General features: G+C 34.9%; 2 protein-coding genes across 3 annotated transcripts in view; both read right to left on the bottom strand.

Annotated features, from left to right (window-relative positions):
* The window catches only part of LOC107704323 (arsenite methyltransferase-like), an 11406-nt gene extending 4039 nt beyond the window's left edge, over nt 1–7367 (bottom strand). The window contains exons 1-10 of the mRNA XM_016507215.1: nt 7305–7367; nt 7035–7071; nt 6673–6800; nt 5355–5505; nt 4835–4971; nt 4625–4694; nt 4330–4411; nt 3453–3584; nt 1329–1471; nt 403–534 (exon numbers count right to left, since the gene is read on the bottom strand). Coding sequence (XP_016362701.1) covers nt 403–534; nt 1329–1471; nt 3453–3584; nt 4330–4411; nt 4625–4694; nt 4835–4971; nt 5355–5505; nt 6673–6800; nt 7035–7071; nt 7305–7330 — 1038 coding nt within the window. The 5' untranslated portion in view covers nt 7331–7367. The remainder of the gene's footprint in view (nt 1–402; nt 535–1328; nt 1472–3452; nt 3585–4329; nt 4412–4624; nt 4695–4834; nt 4972–5354; nt 5506–6672; nt 6801–7034; nt 7072–7304) is intronic.
* A 1255-nt stretch (nt 7368–8622) lies between these two features.
* LOC107704324 (WW domain binding protein 1-like) overlaps nt 8623–19872 on the bottom strand; it is a 19131-nt gene continuing 7881 nt past the window's right edge. Inside the window, exons 2-4 of one of the 2 annotated variants that reach the window (XM_016507217.1) lie at nt 17243–17342; nt 15895–16056; nt 8623–11426 (exon numbers count right to left, since the gene is read on the bottom strand). In XM_016507217.1, coding sequence (XP_016362703.1) covers nt 10753–11426; nt 15895–16056; nt 17243–17342 — 936 coding nt within the window. In that variant the 3' untranslated portion in view covers nt 8623–10752. Of the gene's footprint in view, nt 11427–15894; nt 16057–17242; nt 17346–19872 lie in introns of both variants that reach the window. The other variant, XM_016507216.1, reaches the window with a different exon arrangement.

Raw genomic sequence — 19872 nt, forward strand, 5'->3', positions numbered from 1 at the left:
TGCCAGGTAGAATTAATTCACACACGCAATCGCTCTCACTAATGCATTCATATTAATGTAATCTTTACTGTGCTACTTTATCTGTATCTGATTTAGAATGAGCAGAAATCTGTGAGAAATATAACGACCCAAAGACAAAAGAACTGATAAAAAAGCTGTTATAGGAGCAACAGCCATGTGGGCAGCGCTGTGTCATATGCCATAGCTGTGCACAAGGTGTTTGTCACAGCTCCAGACTTATTTGTTCATTAATGACGTCATCAGCGACTAGTTGACTTTGACTCGACTTTCATCACATAAAAGTCGACTTTAAAAAATCTGAAGTCTGAACCCCTACTGAATATAGACCAAGACTAAGAACATGAGGCATGTTAACACACTGGTAAGAAATTAGTCACTTACCTTGGGTTTGGCCCAGCATCCTCCAGAGCCGGAGGTTTTCAGCCCCTGATGCTGAAATGTAAATTCTCCAGAAAATCTGGAGTTGCTCAAGATGCTGGCCACATCACCATCCACCTCCATCTCTTTATCTACCTAGAGAAAGACACTAAAGTGTCATGATCATGCTTGTTCACAACATACACAACTGTTTAAAGGTTTGGGGTCAGTAAAAATGGTAAACATTTTTGAAAGAAGTCTCTTGTAGAAGAGTTTTCATTTATTGGTCCGGAAAAAAAAAACAGTTCTATTGCAAAGCATTTTAAAATGTAATTTATTCTTATAATGCAGCTGAATTTTCAGCACCCATTACTCCAGTCTTACATTACCCTTCAGAAATCACTCTAATATGCTGATTTGCTGTTCAAGGAACATTTACTATTATTATAAGTGTTAAAAACAGTTCTGTTGCTTCATATTTTTGTGGAAACCATGACACTCTTCAAGTTCAAAATAAACTTTTTTTCTGTTTGAAATAGAAATCTTTTGTAACATTATAAATGTCTTTACTATTACTTTTGATCAATTTAATGCATCCTTTTTCTTAGAAAAACAATCTTACTGACTCCAAATGTTTCAACAGCAGTATGTTAGGGCTTTTATGTAACCCATTTAACTTAATTCCATACACAGCATTTATTACATATGCAGATCATTTTAATATAACCATGTGACCAACAGACAAAGCAAAATAAAAGAGGAACACAAGGTATAGTTAGGCATGATTCAAATACAGCTAAGCCATTTGGATGTTATTCTAACATTACTGTTCATTCATTCAAAAATATTAATTGTAACTATTGGGACAAATTAGGGGAAAATGTGCTGGACCTTATATTCATTATGAGCTCTGCTGAAGGAGTAATGCAGATCTGGATGTAGCTACACACCTTAAAGGTATACTGGGCATCAAACTCGAAGCTTTCCTCCACACCTGTAATTTCTCCATTGTACATGACCAGACAGGACTTCTTCTCTGAACCTTTGGGTAACTTGAAGAGCCGGTATGTGGCTGACACAAATTTGTAGTTACCTAAACAAATTTCACAATTCAAAGTAAAACTATGAACTTACACAATTATGAGAATTACGTTTAAGAATATATAAAATAAAGGGGAAAAAATCATCTCAATGTTCAAATGATCAAGGAATCAGTTTTTATTTTTTAAAGGGGTCATATGACGTTGCTAAAAATAACATTATTTTGTGTATTTGGTGTAATGAAATGTGTTTATGCAGTTTAAGGTTCAAAAAACACATTTTCCACATACTGTACATTATTGTTTCTCCTCTATGCCCCGCCTTTCTGAAACACGTCGAAACACGAAGCTGCCTTTTATATCTAAGATATTGGAAAAAATTGTGTTGGAGCAGTTAAATGTTTTTTTAAAGAGGAATAATATCTTAGATAGATTCCAGTCTGGTTTTAGAGCCGGCCACAGTACAGAGTCTGCTCTTTTGAGGGTCTCCAATGATATCTTAAGAGGTGTTGACTCTGGGAGTTGTGTTGTTCTAATCTTGTTAGATCTTACTGCAGCATTCGATACAGTTGATCACGATATACTTATTGCTCGTCTCAAGAATCATGTTGGTGTTCAGGGTTTAGCCTTAAAATGGTTCTCTTCTTATCTGAAGGATAGCACTTTTTCAGTCAGTTTAGGTGATTACTCTTCTTCTACAGCTCCTCTTGTCTGTGGGGTTCCTCAGGGCTCTATTCTGAGATCAATTTTATTTTCTCTGTATATGTTGCCATTGAGTTTTATTTTTGAAAAATTTGGGATTCATTATCACTTGTATACGGATGATTCACAAATTTACTTACCATTGAAACAGGACCATAAATGTGCTTTGCAGTCTCTGCATCAATGTCTGACAGAGGTTAAGTGCTGGTTGGCAAATAATTTTCTTCAATTGAATGAAGATAAGACAGAGATGATTTTATTTGGTAATAACAATAAGGGTTATGTTAAGGATATCTATGACTGCCTGGGGCAGTTTCCTGGGAAGAAACTGTCCTGTGTAAAAAACCTTGGTGTCATCTTTGACTCTGAGCTCAAATTTGACCGACAAATTAATGCTGTTGTTAAAAATTGATTTTTCCATCTAAGGTCAATATCTGAGCTGAAGTCCATCCTCTCTTTTGAAGATATGGAGAAGGTTGTTCATGCTTTTGTGTCATCTCGTTTGGACTATTGTAATGTGTTGTATCTGGGTTTGAATCAGCTCTCTCTCTCTCGTTTGCAGCTTGTCCAGAACTCAGCTGCCAGACTTTTAACAAGTACAAAGGGGAGAGAGCATATTACTCCTGTGTTAATCAAACTGTTAGCTGTGTATGATATTTGTTGTTACTATTATTATTTATTTATTTATTTATTTTATTTTACTATTATTATGTTTCATTTGTTTTTATATTATTCTTCTTCTTATTATTATTATTATTTCTCTTATCTTTCTCTGTACAACACTTTGGTTCCAGTCGTGGTGTTGAAAGTGCTTTATAAATAAAGTTTGAGTTGAGTTTTACAAAATCGTTCTCTTTGCGTGAACATTTGGGCGGCGATATGCAAATCTTCCCACATCGTGACGTACACATGTGGGGGCGTGTTAGAACGAGCCATTTTAGGTAGGCGTGGTTGACTCTTAACTTTTATAAAGAATATCTCTTTGGATTTGAGACTTTATGCACCAAGAGCTTGTAACACTCCAAAGAGAAAGGAAAAATTGAAATTGCATCATATGACCCCTTTAAATACAATTCTAAACTAGGAACCACTTTCAAATTAGCAACGGAGGCTTGGGTTGTTTTTTCGGTGGTGGAAACTCAGTAGTTCTACACACAATAATTTTTTTAGGTACAACAACCCACATGTGGTACATATGTGGTAACTGTGGTATAAGAGCAGTAATTTCCTCCAGACCATTAAGTAAGTGTTCTTGGACTGAAAATCAGCATGGCTGTGATAATAGACAACTATTCCTATTAGAAGGTGGCATATTTAACACAAACATCTCACCAAGCAGTTTCTCTAGTTCCTTGTTGCCCACAGTGATGATACTAGCAGTAACCAGTCTGGGTTTACAGAACCCAACCTCTTCAGCCAGTCGTATCAGGTCTTCCCACCATAATGCTCCACTGAGACATTCACCTGATCAATACATGCAAAGAAGCCTAAATCAGTGTCATTTAATTATATGTGACATTTAACGCAAGAAAAGTTAAACTTGCAACATTTAGAAAGCAGGGTTTCTGCAGGTTTTATGTTGTTACATTTAAGACCAAGTAAAGAAAGTGTAAGGAATAAATTTAAGAGAACACAACACATCATGTTCTGTAAATGTAAATGTCTAGGCAGCACAATGAGTTGTATTAGCTGTTGTATTATGCATTTTATAATACAAACTCACAATGGATCTCCATTACTTTCTGATTTGTTTTACAAGAAAATAAGCTTAAGGCTGGAATAACTCTGATCTAAGCCACTAGAGTATGGAAATAACAAAAAGTGATGTTCTTTCTAGTATTATTGTCTTCTATTTCAATGCAAATGTTTAAAGATGATTAAATGAAGCCATACACTTAATTTTGTCCAGTTCCTCAGAAAACAAGACTTCATATCTTCATTTAGCCAATAAATGCATCTTGATTTAAAGATGTTTAAATATTTGTATTGGAAAACAAGACAAAAACAACTGAGGAAGATTTCATTTCATTTTTAGCAATGCATGCAACGCTGTGACTTAATAAATTTAAGACTTTCTGCTCTGATTTAAGACCCTTCAAAGCCTTAATTTATGGAAGGCAAATTAGGACATTTTAAGAGCTTTTTTTAAAGACTTTTTAAAGAAAAAAAAACAGGCTAATTTGGACAAAAAGTTGATGTTCTTTCCTACCCCATAATACTTTGTTGGCCTTGAGGTCTTCGGTGATTCTAGCATCACTATAAACATCACTAAAGTACAGTTCCCCTCCATCCTAATGACAAAGCAGATCAACATCCTTTTTGTTTGTTAATGCGCTAAAGGCACAAAAGATTGCCATTATTCAAAAGATATCCATATTTCAAATATTCAAAGTAAGATGTTAGCATGTTTTAGGCTATTATTATAGCGTCTGAGAGTCAGGGTTGGAAAAAATCAGATCTAAAAAATAAAGAATTCAACTGAATTTGGCATGAAATCGAAGTACCTTCAGTACACGGTAAGCCTCCCTCAGGACACTGGCTTTATCTGGTGACAGGTTCACCACACAGTTTGATCTTTTGAAATAAAATAACAAAGACTGCCAATAAATTGCTTGTTTATGCTAAAAAGTAACTAACAGTTTTGTGTCAGCAAAGAATTTAGAAGTAATTTGTCTTCACAAATAGGCAGCTATTATGAAACTGTGAAAGCTTACATGATGATATCATATGACTTCTCCTCCAGACCTGCTTCTGCCAAGGCCTCAATGTAGCCTTGAACAAAATTCACATTTGGCTTTTTATAACCAAATCTTTGTGTGTGGTAGTCAATGTATTTCCTAGCCACCTCAAGCTGTAAAACAAAGACATCTGAGCAGTTCACATACACTGTTTTTGCCATTATGTCAAATGCATTTAGGATAGTACATAAAAAAATATTGAATAAATAATTTGTAATTAAAATTAATAAATTAATTAAAATACGAAATAATTTTTTTAGTGCTGTAAATCAATTACAATATTTAATGACAAATTATTAATCTCATATTTTGTTTAAAAAACAAACAAACACAACTGTATATTTTAAAAGGGTATGCTTTTTAAATGATCAGTTTTACTTTTTTATAGAAAAACAGAAGTACACGTTTACTAACGGTGTAATCTGCCATATAAATTAACCTGTAGCACAATGCATTGCAGCATTACAGTGTTATCTAAAACCTGAAATGAACTTACCTGATCTTCAGTCATGTCGATGCCTGTGACATGTCCCTTCTCTCCTACAAGCTGGCTGAGCATGTAGCAGTCCCGTCCGCTCCCACAGCCAAGATCAAGCACCCTGCAGCACTCCAGACACTCGGGGACCACCAGACCACAGCCATAGTACCTGCCACCAAGGGGTCAGTACTGAATCATCAATATGTAAAACTGTCAGCTGAAGTATCATCAGAATAAAGCAATATAACTTGTATTCATATCAATCTTATTGTCATATAATCTTATATCAATTACTAGCTACATTTTTAGATATGATATATCATATATTTTAGATGCAGTATATCATCAGGGGAAGTGACCCTATTAAGCCCACTGAAATCAGAATATTCATTTATGATTATTCCTTATTAATGAGAGCAGCTTTCCAATAAATTAGGTTTAGGTACAGCTTTGATTTATAGCAATATATGTATATACAGTATATATATGTATTTATGTATTTATATTGTATAGATTTATGTAAAGACTTTTCCTTTTGAAAGAAATGATCACTGTTATTAACAAAGGATGCATTCAATTTATCAAAAGTGACATTTATAATGTTACAAAAAGATTTCCATATCAAATAAATGCTGTTCTTCTGAACTTTCTAATAATCAAATAATCCAGAAAAAAATGCACCATGGTTTCCATAAAAATATTAAGCAGCACAACTGTAGATTTCAGCAGTAAAATTGTAAGATTTCAGCATAATAAAATGACTTCTGAAGGATCATGGGACACTGAAGACTGGAGTAATGGCTGCTGAAAATTCAGCCTTGCACCACAGGGATAAATTTTACAAACAGAAGAAGAGATTCAGCAACATACTGATTGATTAAGAAACTGAATTTTGTTGATGAAAATTTTTTGTTGTTGTTTAACATTTTTTTTGATATTGTTTGTATCAAAATTTAACTTTCCTTCTCCTTTGACATGTTCAAAATTAAATAGAAATAATTTAATAACTACCAACATTTCATAATATTACTGTTTTTATTGTATTTTTTTTTTGTAAAAATCAGCTTTGGTGAGCATAAGACCCTTCTCTATCTTACAGTTTCCAAACTGTTTTTCACCCAAATACATAAATATACCAAGAACATAAATTATAATTTCAGTAAATCACTTGTCTTTCTTTCAGACTGAAACTAAAAGTGAGCTTATATGGTTTATGAGCTTATAAAGGCCATTACAGTATGTTCCACTTCATTATGTCACTATGTCTTACTCAAAGACATCTTATGTGTGTATATATTATCTAAATCATCACAACATTCATCAAAGTAAGCCTCACTTTGCAACAACATCTGGATGGATCTCAGCTATGACTTTTCTCACGTATGCAGGAACAGGCTTGGCAGACGGAACACAGGCATTGCTTTTCAGATCAGATGTCTTCTTCAGTGTCTTTCCATAGTATTCCTGTATTAAAGATTCATTATTTTACACCATTGTGAGCATTAAACGTGTTTAACACAATCCAGCAATTAAAATATTAATGTTATTATGGTGACTATATTGGCTGCGATGTGGAATGTAGAAAATAACAATAGGCATTGATAAAATTACTTTCATTTTCTTATACAAGATTTCTTTAAGTTGTACAGCCCTTAAAAGTCAACTCGGTTTCGTTTTTTAAGTTTGGAAAAAACATACCTTCACGTCATTGTAGACACTTGCAACAGCAGTGTTACTGTGAACAACAATAAGAAATTGTACTGAGAATACTTGACTTTGTTATGCAACAGAATAGCCTATAGGCCTATGTTGGGCGACTCCAGTCGCTACGTAACGTAATAATCTAACGTTATTTGTTAATACAAAATGAAAACCCAGTTACTTTGTCAGCTTGAATCATATTGCAAATCAAATGTAAAATATTAGAATACTGAGCAGCAATAAATAAACAATAAAAAGAAGTTTTACCTGGCTGCTGTAGGTCCGTCTGCCATGATTAAACGCTGAACGAGGTGTTTTTTAGCCTTTCTCTCGACTTCCGTAACACATTCAGCCAATCAGAGAGCAACATTATGCTGCAGCCCACGGAACTAGGATTGTTGACTGAACTGTCATGGTGAACAATGAGATATAATATAATAAAGAATATTATAGGATTGTTTACACGAAGATAAGAGAGTTTCAAATGAATATGTTTACAAAATACTACAGTTTGATTACTTAGTAGTTTAAAGTCGATCTGGATCAAATTATTGTCTAGTTAATATAGCCGTGACTCTTGAGATGGTCACGATTTATTCAACATGGTACTAATATCTGCTTTTGGGTTGAAGACAAGATGAAGGCACGAAGCGACACTGACTGGACGAGACATCTCGTTCGTAAACAAACTAAATGTACGGTGACATCTCCTTCTTGAACCGAGGCCTTCGACCGACTGATTTATTCAACATGGTACTAATATCTGCTTTTGGGTTGAAGACAAGATGAAGGCACGAAGCGACGCTGACTGGACGAGACATCTCGTTCGTAAACAAACTAAATGTACGGTGACATCTCCTTCTTGAACCGAGGCCTTCGACCGACTGAACGAAGTGCCGGTGATTATAAGTGTACAAACAGCGATTTAAAAATAAGTAAATAAAAAGACAAGCTATTTAACTCTTAACTTTTTTTTGACTCACTTACGTAGCTAATAGGCGAACAGTAGTGAAATATTTTTACTTTATTCAAGTACATTTAAAAAGTATCGATTATCAGTGTTTTTCTTTGGAAAACTTCACTGCATTCCAAAGCATATGTCATAATTCTTACTGCACATTTCATAAATAAAAGCGGTTTGTTTTACCTTTAATACTTAAGAACATTAAAAAAATGTAGTACTTTCTTGTACGCAAGTAAATCTTTTAATTACTTTTACTTGCGTAAAAATAAGAAACTAATAGATTGCTAATTTAATTAAGTATTAAATTATATTTAATATGAAACGTAATGCAGTAAAAAGTACAATATTATGCTTTGGAATGTTGTGAAGTAACGTTTTCTAAAGAACAACACTCTGATAAAGTACAGACACTTGAAAAGTACTTTTAAAGCGGAGTAAAAATACTTCACTACTGTCTGACTGAATGCACAGATCACTAAAAAGATCCGTTCACTGCACTATTCAAAGGTCCACTGAACGGATCTTGTTAGTGAACCGATTCAAATATTCGAGTCACTGGAATGAATCAGAATCCCTACCGCTTTTAAAAAAACACGTAACAAAACAAAACACTTACACATGTTGTTTTGATTTGCGTTTAATGGACAGTGTCACGATTAGTTTTTTGCATAACAGATAAAAATATGAACTGCGCCAGAACTCATATGATTACATAGATTGTTAGACAAACAGCTGCAGGCTGTACAATATGCCATATTTCTTGCGTGAGATGCATCAGAGCATTTAAGACTTTGAAAATCAGCAGATTGTTAATATATCAGAGAAAGAGATTGATTAGGTAGGCCTATCTGACTCTAAGCTAGCTCTAATAATAATAGATTGTCATCACAGAGACACCAGTAAGAGAAGAAAATCTCTTTAACATTCATTAGGACAGTTAAATAAATTAATTTGTTAACATGGAGAGTTTTAAAAAGAGTGCTTCAATGGTCATGGAGGAACAAACTGAAGCTACTTTGGTGCAGAAATACAAAAATTAAACATTTTATAATTACATATATGGCTCGTTAGTTTGCATGTGAATATAAAATCAAGGCACAGCTTTTGAGCTTTCATGAAGAAGAGCTTTTGTAAAAAACTATATTCTATGAGGCTAATGTTCAAGATGATACTTGACAACTGGCACGTGAAACTGTATTTAGAGTGGCTGTAACAGTGCAAAAATGACATAAAGGGCACTTGAAAAAATCATTTACCACCATACAGCTTAATCAAATCTGTACCCATATGTGTCATCTAACATCAAGTTCAACAAGATATGCTTTACACATATATTTATGTATATTATCATTTTAAAAACATCAAAATGTTTGTCTTTGGAGTTCACTTGAATATGTTCCAGTGAGAAAAAAAAGAAAGTTTTTTTTACTTGGTAGCTTATATCTAATATTCTAGGCTAAGCACCTAGAAGAAATGACTTGTGTACTAAAGACACTTCCCTTTGGCAAGGCTTTTATCCCTACAGGGTCATCGAAATCTACATTATGTAGTGTTTGCTTGCAATCAAAAACTGATGATTAGTAGTAATAAAGCAGCACTTATAAGCTCCAAGCCTAATTCGAACATCTGCCCAATGTCATAATCTGTATAGCCTACTTTGGCTATAAAAACTCAGATTTATGAATCTAACTTGTTCAGAATACCAAATACACATGACTAATTCATCAGAGCTTACAGCAGCCAAAAAGACGACAATATAAACGGATAAAATGTGAATTAAGACTATGTAAATGAATATGAATATGATTCATTCAGAAGAACGAAAATTTAATACACACCAATAAGATTTGTCCCATCACATTAGGGAAGGTCAACATGGATATTAAAAGCACATGGTCTTTTTTGGTGTTCTGTCAGTTTTTAGATTGCTCTTTGACTGTCCTGAGACACTGAGAGTTCAGCACACTAGTGTTACATATTTAGAACCTCAGTCCTAAGACTGCACAGTTTAAGTCTGGTCACATTAGGAAAATTTCAGCGAGATTTCGAAGGTAAAAATGGTCCACTCTCAATAGTGTAGCAATGCACAAAGCAATGCTCACAAAGAAGTCCATTTCAAACCAAGCAGCTTTCTGTTGGTGAATGCAACAAATTCACATTACCAACTTAAACATGAATCTGCGAAACTCCCGTTCACACGGATTGCAATTTAATTTAATTCACCCACAAAATTTTGCAGAGTAACTGTGGCTGCACCTGGAGGATGTCTTATGATGCGTACAAGTCATGTCAGAAGATCGTATTTACAAGTTGAAGGCACACGACTGCCACCACAAAGTCGTAATTACGAAGTAGGAAACTCTGGATATTCCATACGGAGTTTCTGCGTTCCGGACGTATTGACGGCAAATTTGTTGAAATTGGTTTTCTTTTTCATTTACAATAAAACTAGCTATGCTGCATGTACAAAAGGATTCAATTTACAGCACCTCATGTATCGTCTAGTGGAGCAAGTAGAGCCCATCCTTGTGCACTTTTGAGCTTTTTAACCGGATAAATAGATGCTCTGTACATAAAACAACGATGCAGAGAACATCCGATTGTTTCCATCACATACTTACAAACAAATGTATATATTGTGCGATTACTCCGCAAAGCTTGCTCTTGCACTGCATACTGCAGCTTCCCTGTATGCTTGTCCTCCTCTCACTTTTTTTTTTTTTTTTTTACAGTAATGTCATGCATTTAGCTTTACGATTCTGTGTTACTATGTTGTGGACCCTCTTGTTCATTAATAGTATGCAAATAGAGGCAGACCGGATGAGGTTGAGACTGGGACATTGGCGATGCTCCACGCTCCACCCTGTTTTCTGGGGACAGAAGTCCCTGATTTTCCTCTCCGTAGGAACGAAGGCCACATTCCTCACAGAAATCCTCCGAGTCCTCCTGGTACTCCTCGCTCAAAAGCCCCTCGAATTCTTTGGGCTCATGGCTCTCCAAGCCTCGTCCACAAACACACACCTCAATCCCAGAGTCCCCCGTGAATCTGCGATGTCTTCCCAGAATCCTCTCTTTCTCGTCAGGCTCCTTCCTGCACTCGTTCTGCGTCTCCATGCTGGGAGGCTGCTGAGCGCTCTGTGCAGATCTGCCCCGCTCTAACTCCATCTCGCCCTTGCCGTCTTCTTTCTGGTGGTACCCATTAGAGGTGTGGATCTCCTCTAGGCTGGGTCTGGAACAGAGCGTTTCAGATGCAGGGGGCACTGGAGTGGTCTGTCCGGGTGTGCAGTGTGCATCCTGCTGGTCAGTGGTTAAAGGGCTGGTGTAGGTCGGAGGGCCGGCGTTTAAGGCACTATATGGAGGAGGGGGCGTAGCGGGCCGATGCACTACCTCCTCGTACTCTGGAAGGAGATAGTTGGGTAGGAATCCTGAAAGAAAAAGAATGGTGAGAAAATGTCAGCAGGGAGAATTTGAAGCATTCAAAATTCAGACTTTGTTTTGGTTGAAGAGCTACAGTTGTATCCATTTTAAAGGGACACTCTCATGTTGTTCCAAACTTGTAGGACTTTCATATGGAAGCCTACATCTGCCACATAAAAATACATGAAAAAAAAACATGCTTAATTATTACATAATTATTACATAAATTATGACATATTTATGAGATAAAAAGTCAAAATTATGACAAAACACTTCTTGTCAATTATGACTTTCAATTTAGATTTTATTTTCTCTATGACATAAAAAGTCATTTATGGCAAGTCAAATTGATGACAAAGTCAAAGAAAAATGAGTGTCAATTGACTTTCAATTTCAACTCTCATAATTATCACAGTATATCATAGTTTTGACTTTTGATCAATTTTAGTATAATTTGAATGTATAACTTTATTATACCCTTTTATAATAATCTTGATTTAATCTAATGACTTAGTATGTCTATTTTGACTTAGTATCTCAGTCATGACAGTGTCAGTTTTGACAGTCATACTTTTGAATTTCCATGTCACAATTATAATTTTTATATCATAATTTTAACTTTTTAATGCCATCATTTTTACATATTACTTAGTATGTCATAGTTTTGACTTTTTATTAATTTCTACTTTCTGTACTTCAACTTTTTGTCAAACGTTTTAACTTTTTATGTCAGTTTTGACTTAGCATTTCATCATTTCAACATTTGATGTCAATTTCGACTTATTTTCTTATGTGGCAGAAATGGGCTTCAGAAGACAATATTTTGAAGAGTTTTCAACTGTTTTTGACCATTCAGATTTTCTTTTAAAGTGAAATATAATTTTAACAAGACAATGTATAGCACTTTTTTTAATATACACTATTTGTAACAGACTGTGTTAATACACAAAACCCAAAATACCACGTTTATCAGCTCATTACATCAACAATCAGAGTGATTCATCAGATTTTGTGAGCTGTCTTTGATCCATGGCTGATGAAAACAGATTGCACTTTATTACAGAATGTTCAGTTTTGTGCTAATAGCTTTAAATCACGTATTAGGGGAGTCCAGGACAATTGTTACATTAAACATATGTTGTCTCTCTCTTTTTGGTTAAACATTAACATAAAAAGACAAAGACTGAATGAAGATTTCATCATGGCTGTGAGGTCAGGTGGCTGTACCAATAATTATGAAATACAAACTATGTAACATTTTTGTATTTTTAAAATCTGTCTGAAGACTGATAAATACAATTTAATAAGGATTTATATTTGAAAAAAAAAATATGGGTCACTCCAGTATGTTTCATTCAGAAGGGTTGCTATATTTATAATAACATTACAAACCCACTTAGTTACAAGGCTTTGATAATGCAACACAGTGCAAACCACCAGACCTAAATCCATCTTACAACATCACACGGCTTATGGTTGTGCTGAGATACACTGTGGTCTAGTGGTCACATTAGTACAGTACAGTAAAAATCAACAGTGGTCTCCGATCTGGAGGTCTACCATTCTCAGACTCACCCAAAATAAAATAAATTAAAAAATGACATGAAACCAAGAAAATGCAGTTAATTAACAGCCGCTGTAATCAAACCCAGTAAAGCTCTATATCTCTTCTATAGGGCAGGTAATGTATGTTCTGCTATAGGTTCATTGTGTACACAGTTTCAGGTACTGAAAGCTATTGTAAGCAAGCATTTTTATGACACTATCTCAAGATTAAATAATAAAAAGCCATAAAATTATAAAGCAAAATAACTCAACAATAACAACTGATGTAGTTATCATCATGTGACGTGCTCACGTCACAGATTAGATTAACACTATGTCTGTACAGTACCGTGTCCAGTGTACTGAAATGTGTGTTATATTTATTCATTTATCAATTTTAGTGGTTGTCATACAAATATCATTGTGTACTTGTGTTGTTTGCCTTTGTTTTGATCACAGCCAGTTCATGAATGACGAGAATTTTCACTGAGAACAGGAATACTGATATTACTCATAATATTAATCATGCAATTAGTTGCCTACACAGTCCTTAAGGTTTGATTTCAGTCTGCTTAAAGGGTTAGTTCACCCCAAAATGAAAATTCTGTCATTAATTACTCAACCTCGTGTTGTTCGAAACCCGTAAGCTGTAAAAGGACTATTGACTATAATTAGAGATGCACTGGCTGCCGATATTTATCGGCCGATTTTGTATTATTTTAAAGCCATTGGCATATCAGAAATAGCATGAAAAGGGCCGATACCGATGGTTTATTAATTAACTGCATGGAGACAACGAGTTGCATGTCTGTTGCATAATCCAACGTTTTTCTCGGAGAAAAATAATTAAATACTTGCCAAAACAAAATAAAATCTGTACAAAATATAGTTTGTCAGACGGCATAGTACGGCCATATGCAAATGTGACTCTGACGCATCCAACGAGTGAAATGCCTGCTCTCAGCTGTAAATTCACCATAGGTAAGTCGCAATGGCAATGCACCAGCGTTAGCGTTTATACAGTTAATTATACAGTTAAAGAAACATAAAAAGTTACACTGCTCAATTTAAATAGTCCGTAGTACAGTCTGTGCCGTTCATGGTGACCAGCGTCTCATTGCTGATATAGCCTATATGTGAAGGATGATGTTTTACGTCGATAATGCGAGTGAAGAGCAAAGCCTATAGTTTACATAATAAATAATAGGTTAGCATCCAGATACTTCACGAATATGGAAACATTTGGATTCGTGCAGAATGAGAGAGGTAGGCTTCAGTTTTGTTTTTAAATTAATTTGTTTTGGTTTGATGCTTATATTTAGCCTAAATACAACTTTAGAGGATTTGTTGTGGAGAGAAGGGAACTAAAATAGCCTAATTGTGTTTGTAATTTTGCTTTTATTTACCATTATTTTAGCCTACATTATTTATGAATGTAATAATAAAATGCAACGTACAGCCTACTAATTTATTTAGCCTGTTTTTTTTCCCTCTCAAAATTAACGCTTATAGGAGTAGCGTTTTTTTATCCATGCTGAAACATTTTTAAATATCTTGAAAAAAAAACACTTTAATGTTTTTAATGCGTTGACAGTTTTTTCTTTTGTTTAATACATTTGGTCTTTGGTAAATCTAGAAAGATGATGCTGTATTGGCTATGACTAAGTGAGATCAAGACTCTTTCTTTCTTTTTGAGTAAAATTATTTAATGTTTAATGTTTTTATTGCATTGACGGTTTTTTCCTTTGTTTAATACATTTGGTCTTTGGTAAATCTAGCAAAGATGATGCTGTATTGGCTATGGCTTCATGATTTTTTTTTCTTTTTGAGTAAATTAAACGCTGTACTTTATTATTATTATTATTAGTAGTAGTAGTAGTAGTAGTAGTAGTAGTAGTAGTATTATTGGCAAAGAAAAAGTTTTAAAAAATAACGTTATTAACCGGTATGTTTTCTACTCAAACCGGTTTCACAGAGGAACGCAGGAACAGAAACGTTCAAATACCGATTCTAATCGGAGTGAACCAATTTCTAATTTTTAAGCCCTGCTTTAGGCAATTTACCAATATCGGTATCGGAATCGGACAATATTTCTTTGTTAAAATAAAAAATAAAAATCCTATTGGTGCATCCCTAACTATAATACTATTTTTACTATTATAAATTAACTTAATATTAACAAAATTTGTTGCTGGTTTGGCAAGGTACTGTAATATAAGCTTGACAAACAAGGGTTAAAGATTGGAAGACAGCAGCTGTATTTGCATGCCTATTGCCTACACAGAAAATAACTGCTGGGGGACATTTTCAAGATGCTCGACATGTGAACCGACATGCCTTAAATAAGGACTTTGATCAAACCTTGCCATCCCATGGCATAAAAAAACTCAAAATAAATGTTTGATAAGAATGTGTTTCTCATGTGCTCTCACTGAGGGTAAACAAACAAAAGGCAGCAAGTACAGAGTAGGAGCTGTAGGTGTACATGGATCGTCTCATCTTTCAGCAAAACCAGGTCAAGCCCATCAAATAAATCTTTCTGAGAAAACCTTTCACACTCAATCCAAACACATACTAAGAATATATACTGAGATATACTGACATATAATGTATGTGATTCATTTAAAGTAAGTCACATTATGTAATTAATTAGGTTAAATTTTTTTTAACTGACAGCCCCAATTTCTACAAATCATTTGATTGCTACTCTGCACGAGCACTCATAAAATCAACATAATCTAGCAAATTAAATATTTCTTCTACATAGTATACAAATAAAAAAAGCATACTGACTATTTCCTAATTACTTCGAAGTGACTTTTCAAGTCAGTTTTATTTTATTATTATTTTCCAGGGTTGAAGAATGAAGAAATGCTAAATAAATAAATGTAGCAAAAAAAAAAAAAATTTCAATAAGGAGCATGACATTACTGTAGTAGAAGGGCAGTGAGGTGTAGTTGTGAACCTCTCTGTAGGCAATGAGGTTGATCTCATGCTGTCGTTGTTGTTGTTGCAGTCTGTGTTTGGTGCGACGATGATGACAAATGCAGCAGCAGCTCAGGATTAAGATGATGGCCCACACCAGCCAGAACCCTGAAGAAAAATAAACCACAAAGAAATAATACTGCACACAAACCAGCAAAATATTTAAAATATGTCTTTGTACTCTATACTGCTACTTAAAACCTGACTAATTCCTCTTAGACTAAAACCACAGCTAATGCGCAAATGGTCACACCCTCTGCATAAGGATTTGTGAGTCTCGTCATTTTTACTCCACACTTTGCAGAAGGTCAAACATCTTAAGCTTTTCTCCTCATTTCGGCATACATTTTGTTTAGTTCTTCTGAGCCTCTTAAAGGGATAGTTCACCCAAAAGTGAAAATTTTATGCTTATCTGCTTACCCCCAGGGCATCCAAGATGTAGGTGACTTTGTTTCTTCAGTAGAACACAAACGAAGATTTTTAACTCAAACCGTTGCAGTCTGTCAGTCATATAATGGAGGTGAATGGGAATCTCGGCTTTGAGAGTCAAAAAAACATGCACAGACAAAACCAAATTAAACCTTGCGGCTCGTCACGATACATTGATGTGTAAAGACACGAAACGATCGGTCTGTGCAAGAAAATGAACAGTATTTATATCGTTTTTTACCTCTGATTCACTGCAATGTCCGAACTGTCCTGAGCGCTTTCTCAACAGCCGGCGCGTGACGCATCTTCTACTACTTCTTGCTTTACGGCGGATCGCAGACTTATAAGTGCATTACCGCCACCTATCTCTCAAATGGACCATTGACACTCTATCTACAATCTCAATTAGGTCAATGGTCCATTTGAGAGATAGGTGGCGGTAATGCACTTATAAGTCTGCCAACCGCCGTAAAGCAAGAAGAAGACGACGCATCATGCGCCGACTGAAGAAGAAGACGCGAACGCACTCAGGACAGTTCGGGCATTGCAGTAAATCAGAGGTAAAAAACAATATAAATACTGTTCGGTTTCTTGCACAGACCGATCGTTTTGTGTCTTTACACATCAATGTAAATTTTTGGGTGAACTACCCCTTTAAGGCTTGGTCTCATTTATTCAATAAGCACAATCAGGAAATGCACCTGATGTTGAAGAAATGTCGCATCTGATTCAAGTTGATTGAATCATCATTCCTGTAATAAGCAGTTCCTCCTTTGCCATTCTAGGGTAAATGTGACCGTCACCGAGCCTTTATGAATTCTTAGCAAACATTGTAACCCAATAACAAACACAATGATGTACTTACACCAGAGTTCATAGTAGTAGCTGCAGCACTGGGACTCTCCACAACAGTGTCCCGTCTCACACACATAGCTTTTATTATTCACACCCTCACAGTGAAGAACCTGCTGGGGAACAAAAAAAAAAACAGGATACAAGATACATTTCTTGTGGATTCAGTGTTTATCTCTAGAACAGCAAATCGGAAATGAAAAGTTCACCCTAAAATTAATATTTGTTGAAAATGTACTCACCCTCAGGCCATTCAAGATGTAGATTAATTTGTTTCTTCATGGGAACAGATTTAAAGAAATTTAGCATTATATGACTTACTCATCGTTGGATCCTCTGCAGTGAATGGGTGCCGTCAGAATGAGAGTCCAGAAAACAGCTGATAAAAACATCACAGTAATCCACAAGTAAACGTCTCGACTCCAGTCCATCAATTAACATCTTGAGAAGTGAAAAGCTGCGTTTGAGACGTATTGAGACGTATTGAGACATCTTTAACTCAAACCAATACTTCCCACTAAAATACAAGTTCTCTATAATATTGTTTTCTCACTGCAGTGGATCCATTGGTGAGCAAGTGATGTAAAGCTAAATTTCTCCAAATCTGTTCCAATGAAGAAACAAACTCTTTAGCCATCTTGGATGGCCTGAGGGAAAGTAAATTATCAGCACATTTTCATTTTTGGGTTAACTATTCCCTATTCACTCTAAAACACAATGCCATATGGGTGCAATTTGTGTTCATATCTTTGTGAAACAAAGCAACAAATCTGTCAGGTAAAACCCTGAATCAAACAAACATTTTATCAGAAAAGTGGGTCAATGACAAATAAGAAGGTCCAGAAATTAACAAAAATTAAACAAAACCTGATGTATCAGAACATTTTTATACCATTCTCGAAAAATGGCATGTGGAGTCAATTTCAAAACATATTTTCCTTACACCTTAAATACATTGTTTTAAAAAAAAAAAGGGTTTTAAATATATTATTCAATATACAAAAACATTTTACAAATATCTTTGCAACGCATGATGTTTACAACCTGAAATAACCTTGTTAGATCTGGGGATAAAAGCGTCATGTCGCTGAACAAAGCACTGGTTTCAAAATCCAAAAAGACTTGTCATGTCAAATCCAAACATAAAAGAACAAAAACTGCCTGAACATTTCATATTTGATAGAGTCACATTGTCAATGTTGTGCACAGCAAAATCTAACAATTACCTAACCTGTTGAATCAGCTTTCTTTCTCTTTCTAAAGTAAATCCAGTTACACATTAAGCAAACCCAGTTGCCATCAAGAATATAAAGACAACAGCTAGATCTGTACAAAACAAGCAGAAACCTTCAAAAGGCATGTTTGTTTCATTTCATGAATCAGTTAATGATTAAATAAGAAAGCTTGGTGATCCAGTTCTCTACCATTCTTGTCTCCTGCTGCAGTATAGACATGATACTCCACAGTCGAGTCGTTCAGCAGCCTTGTGAAAGTCCTTTCAGCCCAAGAGTCATGATACACAGGAGAGGAACAGGGGTACACACACACACACTTCACTCAAGGGCCAGGGATTGGTCTACGGAAAATGGCATGCAGCAGAGGAGTGTAAGGAGGGCTGCATTATAATGAGATGCTCCCTCAATACGGGAGTAGACAGCTCAAAATAACATGAAGAGGTAACAAAAAAGACATCGCCCAGTGTCATACACTGTTTTGTCCTGTCTCTGTTAGATCCTGTAACATACCTAAACTTCCTTTGCTTTTTTTGCTCTTTAGTCTGCCTAAAAATGTAAGGAAAATAAATGTAAAGGGCTGCTATACTGTAAATAAGAAGGATGGACTAAGAAACAAAACAAACATTTTCGTTACTTGAAATAAATGTTCACAGAAACAATCAAATATAAAACAATAATAAATTATAAAAAACTTATTTCATCTAGGTTCCAAGGCAACATTTCCCATTTTCATTTAGTTTAAGTTTATTTACTAAAATAACTAAACTAAAACTTAAATAAAAATTAATACAAAATAATAAAATCTTATATTATTTTACAAAGACTACATTAAAATCACTCATGTTACATTTAAAAAAAAATAATAATAAAACATTATATGGAGCGGAAAACAATTTTTGTATCTTTTTTGTGGGTGTTCGTTTTCTCTATATCACTCATGGTGGGTTCAGAGAAATGTCCACTCAGTAGACAAGCAAGAGAGTATTTTGACAGAAAATAAAATGGAAAGTAAACAAGCTTATACTACTAATTATGAAGGACAATATATGATAATCTTGCTATGTCAATACCCTAACAAATAGAAAAGTGTACAGTTAAATAATGTGCCGATATACATTAAGCTTTTCTTGCGATTTTGCCAATTTTGTGAAAGGTACTGTTCATACACAAGAAGTGCATTGAAACCTGGACACACAAAACCTGTTGCTGTGGTAACAAACAACAATATCTTGCACAATACGTGCTTGCTGACTTGCCTGACTAACATTTATTTGAGGAATTATGTTTATAATAGTCTATTGAGTTTGTACTTCCTGGTCCTGCACTTCCTATTGATTTAGCTGATTTTAATAAATGTCAATATTGGCTACGCTGATTAAAGCAACACTTGAGTTTAATGTACTATATA

The sequence above is a fragment of the Sinocyclocheilus anshuiensis genome, unplaced genomic scaffold, assembly GCF_001515605.1.
Source record: "Sinocyclocheilus anshuiensis isolate Anshui unplaced genomic scaffold, SAMN03320099.WGS_v1.1 scaffold1448, whole genome shotgun sequence".
Taxonomy (NCBI): domain Eukaryota; kingdom Metazoa; phylum Chordata; class Actinopteri; order Cypriniformes; family Cyprinidae; genus Sinocyclocheilus; species Sinocyclocheilus anshuiensis.